Genomic DNA, 19,257 nt, shown 5'->3' on the forward strand with positions numbered 1-19,257 from the left:
AAAGTGCCGAGCTCATTAGGAGGTTACCTTTGGTCATATTTGAATCATAGCTTAACCCCTCTGAGAACCGACGTGGATCGTATCCGAATCAGTGTCGTTAAACAATTTTAAGAATCACTTGGGGGCTTCCTGTTCAAACATGGGTCGTATTCAAACCAAAGAGAACATAGCTGTCGATACCCTCTTGATTGGCATCGCCACACCCACTGGGGGCTATATGATCGTATTCGAATCTTGGCTTAACCCCTTTGGGCCGGGTCTCTGGTCGTATTCGAACCGGAAGCCCCTAAAGTTCCTCTGCTTTATCACAAGTTTGCTCTGATCATGTCACGGTGTGTACGGCCGGGTCTCACTTTACCGGCTTAACTTTGGTTTACAGTGTTCATTGAACGCCATGGGTGTCATTATGACCGGTAAGGCGGAGTTAAGATACCAACCCTGTTGCCCGGGTTATTTAAACCGGAAGTATGCTTACTGGCTGCTAAGTGTTATTACGGCTATGTCAAGCAGATAATTGAGGACCGGTCTCTTTTGATTCATATTCCGGGTTATCTATCCAAGACACCTGATTCTCCGGGCGGTAAGCCGCCTTGAGACTTGTGATTTGCCTTTTTATGCAGGATACTTAAAGGTACCTCTTTAAGGTTGAGAAAAACAAAGGGATGATTATGACCCGGAGAAATATTAAGGAGACAACTTCAAAAGACCTTGGCATTCAGCACGTGCACGATGGCACGGCAGAGATGAACTGTTGCACCTACTCTATTACAATAACTCTTCAAGTCTAAAAGGTGGAACATTGTTTGATAAACCGCCGGCCAACTTATGATGCTCGCTGAGTTGAAGTCCCCGGCTCATTCCTATCTTCTCCTCCGGCTGATCCCAAGACCTCGAAGGTTGATGACTTCCAGTTGATGCCGCTGAGAGCTTCGAATTGGGCTTCTTCGTCAATTAACCCGGCCGGGTCAATCTCCGGGGCGAAGGTGTGCTGACGAGCCGGCGGGATCAGGTTGAGGGCTTCATAGCGAGGGGTTGGAATCCTCTGATTCTCCGCGTCATAACCCGGCTGGTACTTGGTCAGATCGGTGTCGTTCCCGATGAGGGTGGCCACCGGGCGTACAGCCTTCACACACGCCGCGAAGTCCTTCTGATCGAAAGCTGAGCCGTCTTCCTTCAGGCTTGGATAACCCAGGGCGATGTCTGCCGGGTCTAGCTCCGGCAGGAATGCCTTGGCCCGGCTCAGCGCGGCGATTGCTCCGGCTCTCGCGGAGGCCCGTCGCAGCTCTTGGATCCGCTGAGGCAGAACGGCGAGCCGGCGCAGGACTTCGGCCAGATGAGTTGGCACCTCGTTGGATAGGGCCACCACAGCTAAGGCACGCTGTGACCCGGTGTAGAGCTGTTCCACCAGGGTATACACGGCCTTTAACTTGGTGACCACGCTTTGGTTGAGGTTGGCACTCCTGGGACCTGTTTAACAGAATCAGATAAGCCGGTGACAAGGATGATTCATGACATATACAAATTTGATGAAAGCCGGTGAGGCGACTTACCGAAGATAGCGGCCACCATTTGGGAAACCTGGCGCTTTAGGCCGGAGAGCTCGGCGGTCTTCTCAGCGAGAGCCTTCTCCGCCTGTTCAGCCCGGGTCACCAGTGCGGTTTTCTCTTCGACCCAGGCTTTTCTCTCAGCATCAAACTCGGTCTTCAATTTTTCTTGAGTGGCGATGCTGGATACAAACTTGGCGTTTGCCTTCCGGGTCTCCATCTCCTGCATCTTCAGCCGGCTCTTGAGATCCGCAAGGTCCGCCTCTAGTTTCTTGCCAACAGCCTGCATATATTTCCGGGTTATTAACAGTCATTATATAAGTCCCAAGCGTTTTCCAAGCAAAGACACTTGGCACTTGGGGGCTAATGCATATTGAACGTATCTATCTACATACTGCCGGCTTAGTTGAGTAAGCCGGAACCTAAGTCTACAACATATTCAAGCATAAGTCGTCGACTTGGGGGCTAGCATGGCAAAGGTAACTATGCAGTAAGTAAGAAAACAGCAGAGGAATACCTCAGATTTTTGTTGGATCTGGTTGACCATGGCGACCTCGGCGTCCCGGCTCTTGTGTACTTGGCTGATGTAGCCAGAGACAAGCTCTCCAATGCTTAAGTCGGTGTAGCCGGAGAGGTCCAGGTTCACCCGGTGGGGCTGCAGCAACTCCCCCTTCGCGGAGCATTTGGCCAACACGGTTGGTCTCCCCGGCTCAACGAACTCCGTCCGGGTGATTACCACGTCCGGGTCGTCTGCTGGTGGAGCTGAGCCGGAGGCCTCCGGGTTAACCGAAGTTTCGGTCGTTGCCTTGGTAGTCGGGGCAGAGGCCTCAGGTGCCGTGTCCATTGGAGTGGTAGCTTCGGGGGCGGAGGCAGCTGGCGGCTCTTGAGCCGTCACCTCCGGTTCAGGTACGTCCGGCACTCCGGCTGACCTGGTCTTCTTTGCTCTTTTGGTGAGCTTTGCCTGGGCACTGAAAAGACAGAAGTGTTAGGCACACAAAGAGTAAGTACAGATAAAGATACTGTAAGATGATTGTTGTTACCCGGGTGCAGTCTTGAAGGCCGGCAGATTTGACTGCATGGAGTCACCCGAAGAGGGGGAGGTCTCCTGATAATTGGAGTCAGAAGAGTTGAGTGGCTGACGGATAACACCCGCCAACGGATGAAAAGGGTACAAGTGCGAAAAAACCTCAGTGCGACGCTTCCTTGTTGCGTCGGGTAACCCGGCGGAGAGATCGGTGTCCTTGTTGGTCCGGGTGTGACGCCGGCTTTCGTGAACCTGTCGCTTCAAAAGAAATTGAGGGTCTCGATGAGCTAAAGGATGTGAAAAGCTTACTTTTCGGGTTACCCTTCGGACTTTCAGCTGTGGCAAGGGCTCCGAGTCGGAGGAAAGTGACATTACCTCTTCAACCACCGGGTTACTGGCGCCGGTGTCATCCTGTCAATGAGCAAGTGTTGATAAGGCGGACAGCAACAAACCACAAGTACAGCAAGAATTTAAAGGTTTAGGGGTTACCTCTGACTCGGAGCTGTCACTTAGTTGCATCAGCTCCGAAGCAGTAGGTCTGCTTCCTTTTTGCGAGGGGCGGCTTTCTTGGCGGCTTTCCTCGCCTTCCTGGCTTTCTTGGCCGCCTCATGGTCATACTTGACCCGCCAGAACTTATCATCAGCCTAAAAAATACAATGGTGAATTCTTACAACGGTTCAGATGAAGGTTATATACAGAAAGGGATAATAAGTTAAAGTCAGCGGCTTACCGCTGGGGCTGGGTTGGTCTTGCAGAAGGGGGCTAACCCGGTCCTTCCACAGTCTGCCAGACTCTCGTTTAACAGAGCCTTGGTCTCTTCCTCAGCAACGTCTTCTGGAAGATCGTTGCGACTGTGCCTCTGAGGGTCATCCTTTCGCCCGGTGTACTCACACATTAAGCCGGGGCGGCGGCTCAATGGGATCACCCGCCATGAGATCCAGACCCGGACCAGGTCGATTCCGTTCAGACCATTGCCCAGGAGGGCCTTGATTTTATTGATAGTCGGAAGCAGAGGCTGGCGCTCCGCTGCAGTCAGCTTGTCCGACAGCGGGTGAGTCGGTTCTAGACGTGTGGGGCGAAAGCCGGGCAGCGGGTTTTCGTCAGCCGGGGATGTATCTTGGCAGTAGAACCAAGTCATATTCCAGTCCTTGGGGTGGCTCGGCGGCTCTGCGTAAGGGAAAAGACAGTCCCTACGCCGCTGGATGGAGATGCCACCTAACTCCAGACTTGGCCCGTTGGCGCACTCATTTTGGCGGTTTAAGTAAAACAGCTCTCGGAAGAGCAGCAGACTCGGCTCTTCTCCAAGGTACACTTCGCAAAAGACTTGGAAATTGCAGATGTTGGATACGGAGTTGGGTCCTATATCTTGAGGACGCAAGTCGAAGAAGTTGAGCACATCCCTAAAAAACTTTGAGCCGGGCGGTGCGAAGCCCCGGCTCATATGATCTGCGAAGATCACTACCTCCCCGTCCCTTGGCTGTGGTCTCTCTTCCGATGGGTCAGGGGCACGGTAGGACATGATTTCCTTCTTAGGCAAATATCCGGACTTAACAAAATTGGCCAGGGTCTCGTTGGTGACGTTGGACCTCATCCAATTGCAAGTGATGGGAGCCTTGGGAGGCATGGTGAAAGTTGGTGGTCTATGACAAAAAGGAAAATATCCGGGTTAATTATAAGCCAGAGATCTACAGTTCAAAGCTACGGTGGCGGCTTATGAAGGGGACTAATGGTATATATTCAGGTACAGTGGGTTGCTTAAGCCGCAGGGGCGTTCAGAATAAGTTGATTGTCTACGGCCTCATCACAGTTAAGCCGGAGGAATCTACGATGCATGGTTTTCTTTAAACCGGAGGATTCTACAGCGTGTGGTTTCTTTAACCCGGAATCGTAAGCCGTCGAGATTCAATGGTTGCAGTTTTTACTAAGTGTGGTAAAACAGGTTTCCCATATTGCAGTAACTTTTTTGGATCAAAATGGTCGGGTGAGATGAAAATTTTCTAGACCTAGAAACAGACGAGCGGATGTTCTTGAGCTCGAACGAAGCATATATACAGTGGAAAGAGATCTACTGGCACTTGAAATGAGGCCTAAACAACTACCGCACCAGTTCTATAAAAGGTTAAAGATCAAACAAGGGCAGCACTACGAGAACTATTGAAGCTTGCGGACAATGGCGAAGAACATGGACGAGCTATTTTGAACCCTACCGCAGATCTGTTCTAGCAGGGCAGGAGAGACTCACCGGAGTTGGAGAAGAGCGGAGGTTGTCGCCGTTTATCTGGTCCGAATCAGGGTGATGCAGCGGCCAAGTTGACGAAGACCAGGGGCGCGACGGCGGCGGCAGTAGCAGAGCTCGGGCAGAGGAACGACGGCGCGAGGAGGAAGAAGAGAGCGTGAAAAGAGCCCGTCGGGCCGGCCTATTTATAAGGCAAGGTCATAAGTGGGCGCGAGATTTAAGGAGACCACGGCGTGGTTATCTTCCCCCCACGGCGCCTCGATTTTCGGAATGACAGTAAAAGCAAAGATCCATTGCGGATCTGGCGGAGTAAAAAACGGACTTAATGGAGGATGACGTCACGGCGGATTATCCGGAGTCCAGAGGATGACGTCACTCCGGGTTATGGCCTTCATGTGAATAGTAAGCCGGAGATTTTTTTATGTCGGAAGAGTGGAAGATTGACGTGAGCCGGCTCAAATCAATCTGGGGCCTAATGTTGAGGATATAGACCTTAGAGTCACCCGCTAGGAGGGGCCGGGTTACTCGCGTGGTCATTATCAGAAGCCCGGAGCCAAGTTTGAAGACGATGGGCCAGAGATGGGCTGAGACCCGGATACGGCTTAAAGCCCATCGTTATAATCATTATTATAGTAGAACTTGTAGTATAAGGCAAGTATAGTTTAGAGTCCGAGCCGGACACTCTTATAAGCCGGCCGGGACTCTGAGGGCTGCTGGGCGTCAGCCTCCCTATATAAAGGGACGACCCGGCAGCGGTTTGGAGGGAGAGAAATCTGATCGAGAGCCGGGCATAGCTGTTTAGCTCCCTGGTAATCGTAACCCTAATCAATATCACCTCAAACTGGACGTAGGCTTTTACCTTCACCGTAAGGGGCCGAACCAGTATAAACCCTCGTGTTCCTTGTCCCGCATAACCCCTTCAAGCTTTCTAGTTGCGATGGCTCCACGACTAAGTCCTAGCTCGAGGACATCTGCCGTGACAATTCCACGACAGATGGTGTTTATGAAGACGTTGATGAAGATGGTGATACCCACGATGAATGGAGTGTTGGTGTTATGAAGGCTTCGATTTCCCCCTCTGAGAGGGAAGTTTCCTGGTGGAATCGCTCCACCGGAGAGCAAAAGTGCTCCGCCTCTCTTCCGCCTCGCAAACAGGGTGGAAACTCCCAAAGCTTATTTGTGATTTTTTCTAGAGCAAATGGGATTCTATGGCCAAAGGGCATCGGGAAGCGAGCCACCATGGCCCCACATGGACACGTGTTGCGGCTAGGGTGTGGTCGTGCCACCTGTCCATGTGGCTAGCTGGTGCCCCCCCTTTGACATATCTTTGCTCCATAATTCATTATATATTCAAAATAATTCTGCAAAAACTCGCGCTTCATTTTGAGCTCTCGAGAATTGCTTTCTCTTCGCTTGCTATTTTAGGTCCAGAGTTCTAGCTTCCGGCAACTCCTCTCTCTAGGTATAACTTGCATTTTAAGAGAGAAAACACATTAAAATTGAACCACAATGTGAAATAGAACATTGAAATAAGATAAATTACAGTAGGAAATAATGATGCAAAATGGACGTATCAACAGGGTCGGCCCAGCCGCATGCCCAATAGGCGAACCAAGAGGCACAATCGCGGAAGACGACCCACTAGCCATCTCCCAACCAGATCCATCCCACTAGGGTTTGCCCCAACGCCACGCTCGACGGCGACGCCGCCACCACCAAAGCGGCAACATTAGCCACTAAATCCGACGAACCACACGTCGGCAGGAGCGAGCACGAAGAGGGAGGAGAGGCAGGGACAGAGATCGGGTCAAACGCACCAAGAATGCCAGCAACAGAAGCGCGGGAAGCGAACTTACGTGCATGCCCGGAGCGCGCCGAGCCCACCGTGGTCCAGCCGCTGCCAAGCGCAGCCGACGGAGACCCCTGCCCCGCAGTGTGGCCACCCGGCGCAAACTTGTGTCAACGACGGTCACCACGAGGCAGCGGAGAGATCGTCACCTGAATCCTCGACATTATCGCCCAACGCTCAACAGCGACTGGACGTGGGAGACACCATTGACAACCCCACCGCCCATCGCAGCCCGACCCACGATGAGGGGGGGGGGGAGCAGCCGTCCCGGCTGTGGCGAAGGGAGAGGGGTGGATCGAAGAATCAAAGAGGGGAAGAGAGGGCGAAGGGGAAGGGGGAGCGAAGAGAACCATCATCAACAAACCTTTGTTTCAATTACTATATTCACCTAAAGCCGAAACTACTCATAGTTAAATTTGTCATTTTTTATCTCTAATTGTAATTGTAGGTCGAGTTTTAAGTTTTTTTTTTCGGAAATGTAGACATACATCATAGGTATGTTGTCAGATAATAATAATTTTTTATTGTGTAAATACGAGGTTTTGAGGTTGATCCTACGATCTTACCTAAAGGGCTCCACTTGTAATTTCCCTAGGTGATTAATACAAAGTCATGGTAACACAAAAAAAAACTTTTAGTTATCCATTCCCTTTCAGAGTCAGACATCATTACATCATCACATATTCACAACTCATATCCCCAATCCAACCGCGCAATTCCCTCATCCATCCTCGTCATCAACGTCACGGTCACGAGCAGCAGTCCATGACTTAATAATATCCGTTCCACTGACGGTGGGGCCCAGCTGAGAATGGAAGTAGCCGGTGCTCAAAGCCGCCACGTGGAGCCCACCTGTCCTCTCTAGCTAACCCAGCAATGAGCTGACGGCGAAGGATCCCGTGCCACTGTTCACGGGCCCCACCTCACCCCCCGATAAACGCACACTCCCAAAATCCGACGGCCCCACCACCGCCCAAGCCATAAAAAATACCAATCCTGACCCCTCACGCTGTCATGCGGACCCACGTTCTTCCCTCCCTCTCTCCAATTTCTTTTGTGCTTCTCCTCTCTCTCTCTCTCCGTCTCCCCCCACAGAAAGTGTGAGAACGCCAAGAGCGTCAAGCTGAGGGAAAGATGAGGGAGCTGGTCTCCTCCTCCACCTCCTCCCCCACCGCGGCCCTCGTCGCCGCCGGCCACGCGGCGCTCCGGGGATGGTGGGAGGAGGTCAACGAGTCGCCGGCGTGGCAGGACGGCGCCTTCTTCTCCCTCACCGCCGCCTACGCCCTCGTCTCCGCCGTCGCGCTGGTCAGTCCACCCCCTCGCCTCCACGGGAATGCTACCTTGATTCGTTCCCCCTCCAAGCCCAATGCGTGCCTCGGCTCATTACTGATCCGAACCGAGCTGCCGATTGAAATCGGATCTTTCCTCCATCAATCCCACTGCGCATCGAGGGGATGCCGCCGCCGACTTCGATTTTGAGGCCTTTTTATGCTGTCCGCCTGCAGATTCAGCTGGTGAGGATCCAGCGCAGAGTGCCCGAGTTCGGCTGGACCACGCAGAAGGTGTTCCACCTCATGAACTTCGTCGTCAATGGGGGTAATGTAAAATAAATGTTGGCGGAAATGGGGGCAACGTAATCAATGTTAATTAAATGTGGGGAGGATCTCCCATTCCTGATTCCTTCTTTTGATTTCACCCTTCATTTGCAACTAACCCCCCCGCATGTGTCACGCCTGTGCTAACCTACCAACAAACACTTTGCCGCAGTTCGTGCCGTTGTATTCGGATTCCATGCCTATGTCTTCCTCCTCCAAACAAAAGTAAGAGCCACAGTTTGGTCACTACCACTTTACTTTAGCACTGGCGTCCAAACCTTATTTTGCTAATTAATTTGATTGGCTTGGCCAGGTTTATAAGTTGGTGTTACTAGACCTCCCCGGCTTGTTGTTCTTCTCGGCCTACACCTTACTTGTTCTTTTCTGGGCAGAAATATATCATCAGGTATTTCCTATGAATCTTTGTTATATACTCTTCATGTTCTTATCATCTAGTTGTATTTATTCAAGGAATTATGCGAGATTTTTCTTCTGAGTTCTGCAGGCTAGGAGTCTCCCCACCGATAAGTTAAGGATTATATACCTAGCCGTTAATAGCATCGTATATGCAATTCAGGTGTGTTATTTCTCATCATTGCACGGTCATATCACTTTATTGTTCCCATAAGAGATAACCATGCTCATGGTTGCTATGTCCGACCGGAAATCTGGACAGATCTGTATTTGGGTGTACCTTGGAATAAACGACAATGCGTTGGTTGAGCTGGTGAGCAAAATCTTCATCGTATCTGTCTCCGCTGTGGCCCTTCTTGGTTTCGCAGTATATGGTGGAAGGCAAGTCCAATGCTTTTTCTTTTTATTGTATCGCTGTGTGTGCGCTGTATCTGTAAGCTGTGCTCTTTCTTTTCTATAGGTTGTTTGTCTTGCTGAGACGTTTCCCCATTGAATCAAAGGGGCGAAAAAAGAAGCTTTATGAGGTGATTACACCCTTCAATAAATGGATTTGTACACATTTTCTGTTCAGGTGGACATGTATAACATGTTGCCAAGAACAAAATACCGACATATTCTGTGAGGATCTGTCATTTCATATAGCTTTGCCATGACAATGATTAGTTTTAACATGACATACTGGTAATCGTCACACATTGAACATGAAATCTTTTGTATTATCTGTAACTCAGTGCTCGGAATTTATGACTGGCAAAAATATTGTGTCATCTTCTCATTTTGTCTTAATATGTTTAGTATGTCTTACAAATGTTCTATTTTTTTTATTGTTATCCTTTTTCTCAATAATAACTGAACTGAAGATCCATCAGTCCAAAAATAATAACTGTCAGTTTCTGTCTTGGCCTCCAAAATTTTATTGTAATGTTGAAAATTGTCAGGTTGGGACTGTGACGACAATCTGCTGCACCTGTTTCCTGATAAGATGCATCGTGGTGAGTATTTGGTTCTTCATGGCTCACTGTTTTTTTCGTGACTCACTGTTAGGAGTTCAGGAATCATGCTTAAATTCCTTTTTGGTTGGGCGTAAAGAAGAACTTTGATGTAGACCTGTGTGGACAGTTTCATATGAATGTGAAGCCACCATACGTATCAACCTAATGTTTACTGCACCTGATGTTGCTGTGCACTGTTGTGATAAACCCACTAGGTTTATGGTCTACAGATCTTCTTCCAGAACAGTGCACTGTGTGCACGTGTATATACTTGTGTCCTTCTATTGGTTTATTTACTTCTAAGTTCTCCCTTTCTCCCTTCTTACTTGATCATAGGTGGCCGTATCTGCATTTGATGCTGATGTTTCTTTGGAGGTTTTAGATCATCCAATCCTAGATTTCTTCTATTATATGGTAAGTAACATCAAGAAGTCATTACCATGGCACCGATGGTATTTTTGTAGAATTACTTCCTGTCTTATACACACACTCCCCTATTACCGTGCAGTTGACAGAGATACTGCCTTCCGCGCTGGTCCTTTTCATCCTTCGGAAGCTTCCACCTAAGCGAGTATCGGCGCAATATCACCCTATTAACTAGAGGTTTTTGTGCTTATGTATGATGTTATGCTTAGAATAATGGATGAACTTGGAATTGCCCAAAATTTTACATGTCTGGTGCGAGCTGAATGCTGGTGTTTGAGCTGTGTGTTTTCCAAAATCATCGAAGTGTTGTCGATGGATCATGCAATGTGCAGTCCAGGGGCCCTATAAAAGTGAATTTTCCGTCTTCTGCTTGTTCTGTTTCTGGTGGAATTTGGTTGAGAGCCTTGCTCTAGTAGAGGAGAAAATCCTAGTGGATTCCCTGATGTTTATCCGAGTCGTTTTGTGATTGCACTTGCCATGTTTACCATCAGAGTGTTGCTGGTTATGCCGACTGGAGCTTAATATTTGTAAAATGTTACCAGTCTCTTGAATTATGTGTGTATTGTAGAGGGCCTCAAAAGTCATATTTGTAAGTGTAACTGGTTTGGAGTAGATGATGTCCTGCGCGTTGCCAAATTTCATTTCAAGAATGTGAGAAATACTTGGCATGATTGCAATAGTATTTGTAATCGTACTACATTTCATTTGCAATCATACAGCTGAATGGTGGATGCATCATTCGGATCAGGCTACTAAATTGTTTGAAATCATTTGCTGATGCCTGCTGCAACTGTGGTGGTTGTGTCTATTGGTTCGATGTTGATGAGGAGCCCCTGAGCCGGGGACGGCATCGGGTACCTGGGGAAGCTGCCGTCGCAGCCGTCGGCGAGCTTCCACTTGAACCCGGTGACGATGTAGTGCATGGCCACCAGCGTCTCCACCCTAGTGAACTCGTTGCCCGGGCACAAGCGCGCGCCGCCGCCGAACGCCACGAAGCTGTAGGGTGGTATCGGGCTCTCGAACCTCGCCGGCTCGAACCTGCTTGGCTCCGGGAAGATGGCCGGGTCCTGCTGCGTCAGGTTCATCGCCCCCAACACCTGCCATCCCTTGGGGATGAGGTGGCCGTCAAACTCCACGTCTTCGACCGCCCTCTTGAGCATGGAGAACACGGGAGGTACCAGGCGCAGGGTCTCCATCGCCGCCGACCATGTGTACTTCATCTTGCCGAGGTCGTCCCATGACAGAGCTTCCCCCGGAGCCTTGCTCCTGGCGACCTTTTGTTGCTCTGCCACGACTCTGCCGTAGGCGTCCCGGTTGCCATCGAGGTGCCGGAGGATGAAGGTAAGGAGGCTGGCGGTGGTGTCGTGCGCCGCTACCATCATGAACATGACGTTGTCGATGATCTCCTCGTCGGCCAGCCCCTCCGCGAGCATGTGGGTCATGAGGTCGTCGGACGGCGAGCTATGCCCGCTCTCCAGCTTGGCGCGCTTCTCCTTGATGATTGCCCCGACGGTTCGCCGGCCTCGCCGGCTCGCGGCGAGGCACTTGCCGAAGGAGGTGAAAGGCAGGTTCACCGGGATCGCCCAGATGCCCCTCACCAGCTGCTGGAACTCCGCCGAGAGCTCCCGCCTCACGGCGGCGTGGTCAGCTCTCCCGAGCCCGAAGATGACGGTGCACATGATGTCGAAGGTGAGCGACTTCATCGACGGCATCACCGCGATGCTCGTGCGGCCGTCCCAGTGGGCGCGGAGGTGGTGCCGGACCTCGTCGTCCATGCTGGCGACGTAGCTCCTCACGATGTCCAGCTTGAGGAACTGGACCATCATGGCCCTTACGCGGCGGTGGTCGTCGCCGACCAGCTCCTGGATGTTGCGCCTGCCGACCATACTGTTGAAGGAGGTGGAGCTCTTGGCGGTGAGCGCGGTGCTGGCGAAGAGGAACTTGTTAGTGGCGGGGCCGACTAGGAAGGCCGTGGGGAGGCCGAAGAGGGAGAGCTTTGAGATGGGGCCGTACTCGGATGCCCAGCGCCGGAGCCATGCCTCGCCGGTGTTGGCGCGGAGGGCGCGCAGTAGGCCGACCGTCTGGCCGACGACGGGAAGCCCGAAGGAGCCCGGAGGCAGCTGGCGGCGCCGATTGTCTTGAGATAAGCTCTGCTTTCTCAGGTGTGGCAATACCAACAAGATGAAAGCAACGATTACTGCCGCAAGAGCTGCCAAGACGGAAGCCTCCATTTCCATCTTCTTCATCCAAGCTCTCCAATGCTTGTTTTTCTCATCAGATGGACTCCACTTGTCCACTATCTAGTAAATTAAACCGATGAGATCAAAAGCTACATCCAAGCTTAAAATTTTGATTGGTCTCCAATAAATAATCTTAAAGTACTTCATTTGTTTATTTCTGATGGGAATTATTGGACGGAATCATGCTTACGATGGATTCCACCGAGTGCAGACAAATTGAGCAGCTACAGAGACAACAAAGATGATTAATTAATCCATCCTCACCTAAAAATTTTGACCTCTTTTTTTAGACGACGATAACTGCCACACGTGTGGCATCTAGTGGGGTTGTGCCGCACGCCCTGTGTGGCACGGAGACGACCCCGCCCGCACGACGGCGTTCGGGCGCAGGCAGCCACAGCCCGCACGTCCGGTGTGTGGCACAATCGCCCATACGTCCGGGCGATCGACCGCACTGCCCGCACGACCTAACGCGCCCCCTCGTCCCGGCCTGCCTTCCAACCCCAGTCCGACCTGCCGCCGTCGTCTCCTACCTCTCGATCCCCTACCTCCATCGTCTGCCTTCCCTAGTTGCCATGGCAACCAGAGCAGATCCCTAGCGCCTCCCGACCCCCGCCCCCACCGCTACCCACCCCAACCCCCCACGACGACGAGCTAACAGGTCGATCTCTGATCTCCTTCTGTTTCTCGTCCTTCTTCTGTCCAGAAAATTGAAATTGCAGATTGCCCACGAAGATGGTGACTAGATCCACGCTGTCATGGCAAAACACACCACGGATCTGTGTGTATTCACATTTTCCCACCAACATACGCCAGATCTGCCATATTCTCTCCTAGAGTTGAGCTAAGCTTCTGGATTGGGTTGGTGCGAGTAGTTGCTACAGAAGGATGCGTAGGAATCACTAAAAATAGGGGAAGAAAGGAGGAATTTGGGTGGTGCATAGGGAGGGAGGAAAATAATTGCCACCTGTATCTGACGTTAGTTGCCACCTATCTTTGCCGTCAGCTGCCACAATATTATGTTGTTACTTGCCATCATATTATGTTGGCTGTTGCCATCGGTTCAAAATGATAGTTGGCATCCAGATTTAAGAAAAGAGAATGAATGTGCATGTCCTACTTGCCATGATGTGTTGGTTGTCTATGCAAGAAATGTGATAAGATTGCCGTGTTTTCTTGTATGTGCAAACAGCAAGAATGCATTTTGCGGATATTGATGCGTTCTTGTCTGTGCAGTGACTGAAAACACAATGGCAGAAAAAGTGGGAAAATGAATCATGAAGACGGCACTGGTCCTTGGTTTTCTCAAAGGTCGGAAATGCCCCCTTGGGATGCAGCAGAGTACAATCAACTCATTTCCGCATGGCAGTTGCTGCCACTACTAGAGCAGTACGCAAGCATCGGTACGGTGCATGATCAAAAAAAGGGACAGTTGCCATGTTTGTGACGAGGAAGATGTCATTCTACTTATGTCCTACAATGTCATTTTTCGCACGTTCTTATGACCCAACCACACACACGGGGATACCATGGCAAGTTCAGGCACAGGGCGCTAACGCTGACAGATGTACGGGCGACCAACTTCAAGTAGCCAATGTGGCAAATCAAGGTAACGCATACGAAAAAGAAACATACTGGTGTGGCCATGAAATTAAACTTGCAAGGATGGCAAACACTTACAAGTTATATGGAAAAACGCAGGACCTTCATGCAGCACGTGGCAACATGCGACAACCATGTACCTGCCATCAACATCGTATATGAAGTGAATTTGTGGCCAGTGAATCAGGAGAAGGAGCATAGGTGATATTGGGGTTTTCGTGCTGACTTGACAACACGCAGTTGCCATGCCTTGGCAGCTGCAGTTGCCATGCATGGACAACTGCAGTTGCCAAGACATGGCAACTGCAGTTGCCATGGCAAATCAATTGCAGCTGCCATGTCTAATCAAATGTGATTGCAATGTCTAAACAACTGTGGATGACAAGTGTGAACAAAACTGTGTGGCATGGTTGAACCACTACATGTGCCATGTTGTACAAACTACAGTTGTCATGCATTGACCAACTGCTAAATGATTACATGTTGTTATGGTGGAACCACATCGGCAAACGTCTCATGGCAAGCTTCACAGTTGCAGGCCAACGCTATTGCAGATAGAGCACAGCAAATTGGAATGACAAACCAGATGCGATTAGCACATGCGGCACAACAAGGTAAAAAAATGTGAACCAGGAAAACTACAGTGCATTTGCTTTTGGGGAAAAGCATGGGGGGGAAGTGGATTTGTCACAGTGGTGGCGGAAAACAACAAAAAATGCTACCAAGTGGACACGTGCATATAGTCATCTATTGTCTTCAGGATTTGTCAATTACTCTATGCATGTGTGCAACATTCATGATTGTCTCCATTTGCCTAGTGCGCTTGTACCTAGAACGCAAGTTTTGATGTTAAAAGATGTTGGTTGCCATGTCTTGGCAACAGTAGTTGCCATGTTTGTTGGACTGTAGCTGCCATGGCTGAAAACCTACAGTTGCCATGCATGGCCATATGTAGATGCCATGGCTTGCTGTATGAATGATGTCATGCCAAATCACATGCAGTTGCTGTACGTTACGATAAACATGCCATTCAAGCAATGCTTACAGACGTACATGTTTTTTTATTGCAGGACCTTCAACTACAATCAACAGCAGCGCGGGGACATCTACTGCAGGAACCTCTAAGCACACGGAAGAAGCGTTCCACCATCCAGTCAACAGTCCTGTCACAAACAATGCAGAATCAGTGTCGGAAATGGCAATCGTTCCAGCAATGCCGACAAGCACACCTTTGCACACCAGCACAAGCAACACTCGAGCAGATGAAACAACCGCCGATACTGAAGTGAATTATGAAACTGATGATGAGGCCCAAGGGGATGAAGAACATGGGCAATCAGAAATCATGGTACCTCAGCCACCATATGTTGGGCAGAGATTTGATTCGTTTGAAGATGCCAAGGAATTATACCAGAGATATGCAATGTTCCATGGGTTTGCGGTGAACACCGAATACCATAGGAAGATTAAAAAACTAATGAGTACAGCAGAGGTGAGATGAGGTGCTACAAGGCACGAAGGAACAAGAAGGGTAAAGGTGTTGCGCCTGTCGTGCCGGAACGAAAGAGAGGTATCATTGTCAAGACGGAATGCCATGTCTGGTGTAAGCTAAACGTAGATGGAGCACGGTGGGTGGTCACCGAATATTTCGACGAGCACAACCATGAACTCATAAAAAGTTTGACCTGGTAAAATTTCTGAGCGCCCTTAGAGGATTCAGCCCCCTCGAGAAGAAATTCGTAAAATTGCTACATGATTGTAACGTCGGTCCATCAAGAATGGTCCAAATACTGTCCCTCATCCACACCGGAGATGGTAGACTGAGTAGCATGCCCTACATACCAGCAGACGTTACAAACCTAAAGGCAAAGTACCGCAGAGAGAGCAGGTTGGCTGACATAGAAGACACGATAGCCTATTTCGACAAGAAAGCAAAAGCAGATCCTGATTTCTTCTACAGGATAAGATTGGACGATGATGACCGCGTCAGAAACATGTATTGGGTGGATGATGCTGCAAGAAGAGCCTACAAACATTTCCAAGATTGCATTTCGTTCGACGCGACATATCTCACTAATATGTACAAGATGCCCTGTAGTTCGGTAGGAATAAATAACCACAATCAGTCATTGCAGTTCGGTTGCGGGCTCGTTCGGAACGAAGATACGGATGGGTACACTTGGCTGTTCAAAACCTTCTTGGAGTGCATGGGTGGACTTGCTCCGATGAACATAATAACAGACCAGGATTTTAGCATGCGTGCAGGCATAGAGGAGGTCTTTCCTTTGGCAGTGCACAGGCACTACAGGTGCCATATTATTAAGAAGGCTGAGGAGACGCTAGGACCATTCTTTGCTGACTGTCCAGAGCTGCACAAGGCATTCGAGTTGTGCGTGGACCACAGCTTGACGGTGGAGGAGTTTGAACGGAGCTGGACAGCTATGATTGAAACATATCAAGTCCAAGACAACGAGACACTTACTAACCTCTGGGAGAAGCGAATGTACTGGGTGCCGACCTACTTCATGCAGTGCTTCTTCCCATTTCTGCAGACTACGCAGCGCAGCGAGGGGTTTAATGGTGTTTTGAAGCGGTATGTGAGCCCTGGCAACTCATTGCTGCAGTTTGCCAAGCAGTACACAGCTTTGCAACAGAAAATACTGGGATCTGAGCTACAGCAAGAAGCAAACACCACGCTCAAGTAGCCTAAATTGCTAACATATTTACCAATGGAGAGGTAGATGAGCAAGACATATACCAATAGGATTTTTAACAAGTAAGTCGATTATGTTACCGTCTTATTTGCGCAAGCATGAAGATAGTAGGTGCCATATAGAATGCAATGCAGTTGCCAGCTTTTATGACTTGCTGATGTATTGAAAATAGCCATTGAGTACAGTGTAAGCATGATCTGTAGTTGCCATGTGAAATCAACTGTAGTTGCGATGTGAAATCAACTGTAGTTGCCATGTGGGTTGAACTGTAGCTGCCATGTGTAATGAACTGTAGTTGCCATGTGAAAATGATACGTAGTTGACATGTGACCCAAAACTGCATTTGCCATGTTTTATAAACTGCATTTGCCATGTTAAATGAAATGCATTTGCCAATTTAAATGTTATGCATTTGCTATGTGAAATATCATGCGGTTGCCATGTGGAAACAAACAACACAAGAACGGATGTGGGAAAAAAAACAGGATTTCTATGCCGTCATTGATTTTAGATACGTTTGCTATGTTACGACCTACATCAACATAAGGTGCTACAAACATCATATAAGAGTTTAACAAAGCACAAAAACATGCAGATTCCAGGAACAAATAAAGTGTGCCAGCATGTACACGGCTTACCAGGTGGACGAACATACGTTCAAGGTGTGTTCTCTCTTGGGCATGTCGGATTCAGAACCTGAAGACCCGGACAAGGGAAGGAACTACTTTGTGAAGGCCTCGATGAATGAAGGCGAATACTACTGCCAATGCTGCAAATTCGAACGGGACGGGATTGTGTGCTGTCACATACTGAAAGTAATGGACATGCACGCGGTCACACGATTGCCCCGCCATTTCATAAGGCGGCGATGGACTTGGGACGCTGACGACGCGTTGGGGCCACAAACATCAAATGCAGTTTTGGCTGTGATGAGAGACCAGAGGCAACCATGGAAGCCGTGAGGCACGTTGTGTTGACCAAGAACTATGCTGAACTAATAGATGAAGCATGCAAGAGTGATGAGACAGCGAGGGTGGCAGAAAAACACAGGAAGGCCCTGAAAAGAGAGCTTGATGAGATCAAAAAGAGGAAGGCTGAAGAGGCCTTACACAGGTTCCCCCGCACCTCAAGTGTGCCTTCGTCCACGGGTCCATCATCTGAAAACTCGGAGGTAGGGTCTGGAACAGCAAGCACGCAAACCCAGGTCAGTAACCCGCCCCGTTCCATCACAAAAGGGCATCCAAAAGAGGTGAGATACAAACTGGGGTTGGAGATTCAAGCAAAACACAAGAAAACAAAGAAAGGGACTGGCAATCCGTAAGCAACACTGGAGGACTATAACTTGGGTGTTGGTGACATTTTTGTAAGGTAGATGGTCTAGATTTTAAAAATGGGAGAATGACTGTTGATGGGCATCAAAATTTGAGAGAAAATGCCATGAATGAATGACTACAATTGCCGGTGTGTGGTACTAAATCTGCCATGTTAGTTCTACTAAATCTGCCATGTTATTTCTACTGAATCTGCCATGTTATTTCTACTGAATCTGCCATGTTATTTCTACTGAATCTGCCATCTCGTAGATTTCCGTTTTCAGTCAACGCATTTTATTCCACACATATTGTATTGTATGCACACTATGAAAAAACTATTTGAAACGACGCGTGCAAAAAACACAAGGTGTCGGTTAGCAATGCAAAAAACCCAAAAGCCAAAAAAACAAAATGATTACTTTCACTAACCATGTTTGATCAACTATATTTTCCATGTTTTCAGGCATCATAGACACATTCAAACACCCAACTAGTACAACCAACCACAAACACATAATAGTACTGAACATAAACGTTGCTGCTGTCACACCTAAGTAGGTTCACATCCACACATATATTACAAATATTCAAATGTCACTCACACGCCACCACTATACACTAGACTACGGGGGGGATGCAGTCATAACATAGTACATGGACGTAGTTTTAAAAGAACAAGCTGATACCTTACATTCCTCACCCACATAATGTAAGGTAGGCATGCGATATGGAGCACCACGTGATCACTTGTACTTCTTGTTGGCTTTTTTGACAGCTTCCTCTATGAACTCTTGTGCGTTGGCCCGCGTGTTGAAATCTTCATTCATCAACCAGTTCCATGTGTATATTTTGTGGAGCTCCACGACCATCGCAGCTGTGATGACAGGGACCCGTCGGTCTTCCCACTTTGCAAGGTATTCTAACGTGTGAAAGCCAGGTGAACTGAAGAGAACAGGAAAAATCATAAAATTCAATGTAGAGGTGACAAAAGGTTTAGGATTGGTGTGGAGGACACATGAAAAAGATAGTAATTACCGGTTTCCTTGCTTTGTAGTCGCGACATACTTGATTGGGAAATGACTGATCTGGACCTTTGAGTTTTCGTAGTGACGGTTGTCGGTGTCAAAACCGGCGGATCTCGGGTAGGGGGTCCCGAACTGTGCATCTAAGGCGGATGGTAACAGGAGGCGGGGGACACAATGTTTACCCAGGTTCGGGCCCTCTCGATGGAGGTAATACCCTACTTCCTGCTTGATTGATCTTGATGATATGAGTATTACAAGAGTTGATCTACCATGAGATCGTAGA

The 19,257-nt window shown here is 49.1% G+C and overlaps 2 protein-coding genes across 2 annotated transcripts; one reads left to right on the forward strand and one right to left on the reverse strand.

Moving 5' to 3' along the window:
• Positions 1-7,667: 7,667 nt before the first annotated feature.
• LOC123052984 (tobamovirus multiplication protein 1) lies at positions 7,668-10,447 on the forward strand. Its single transcript, XM_044476350.1, has 10 exons — positions 7,668-7,958; positions 8,159-8,249; positions 8,421-8,473; positions 8,562-8,654; positions 8,754-8,825; positions 8,925-9,043; positions 9,123-9,186; positions 9,601-9,654; positions 9,991-10,068; positions 10,163-10,447. Exons 1-10 carry the CDS (start codon positions 7,788-7,790, stop codon positions 10,253-10,255), a joined length of 888 nt encoding a protein of 295 aa, XP_044332285.1. The 5' UTR covers positions 7,668-7,787; the 3' UTR covers positions 10,256-10,447.
• Positions 10,448-10,751: 304 nt separating this feature from the next.
• LOC123052983 (cytochrome P450 716B1) lies at positions 10,752-12,388 on the reverse strand. Its single transcript, XM_044476349.1, has 2 exons — positions 12,094-12,388; positions 10,752-12,006 (listed from the first exon to the last, which is right to left on the reverse strand). Exons 1-2 carry the CDS (start codon positions 12,324-12,326, stop codon positions 10,848-10,850), a joined length of 1,392 nt encoding a protein of 463 aa, XP_044332284.1. The 5' UTR covers positions 12,327-12,388; the 3' UTR covers positions 10,752-10,847.
• Between the last annotated feature and the right edge of the window lie 6,869 nt (positions 12,389-19,257).

The sequence above is a fragment of the Triticum aestivum genome, chromosome 2D, assembly GCF_018294505.1.
Source record: "Triticum aestivum cultivar Chinese Spring chromosome 2D, IWGSC CS RefSeq v2.1, whole genome shotgun sequence".
Classification (NCBI taxonomy): Eukaryota; Viridiplantae; Streptophyta; class Magnoliopsida; order Poales; family Poaceae; genus Triticum; species Triticum aestivum.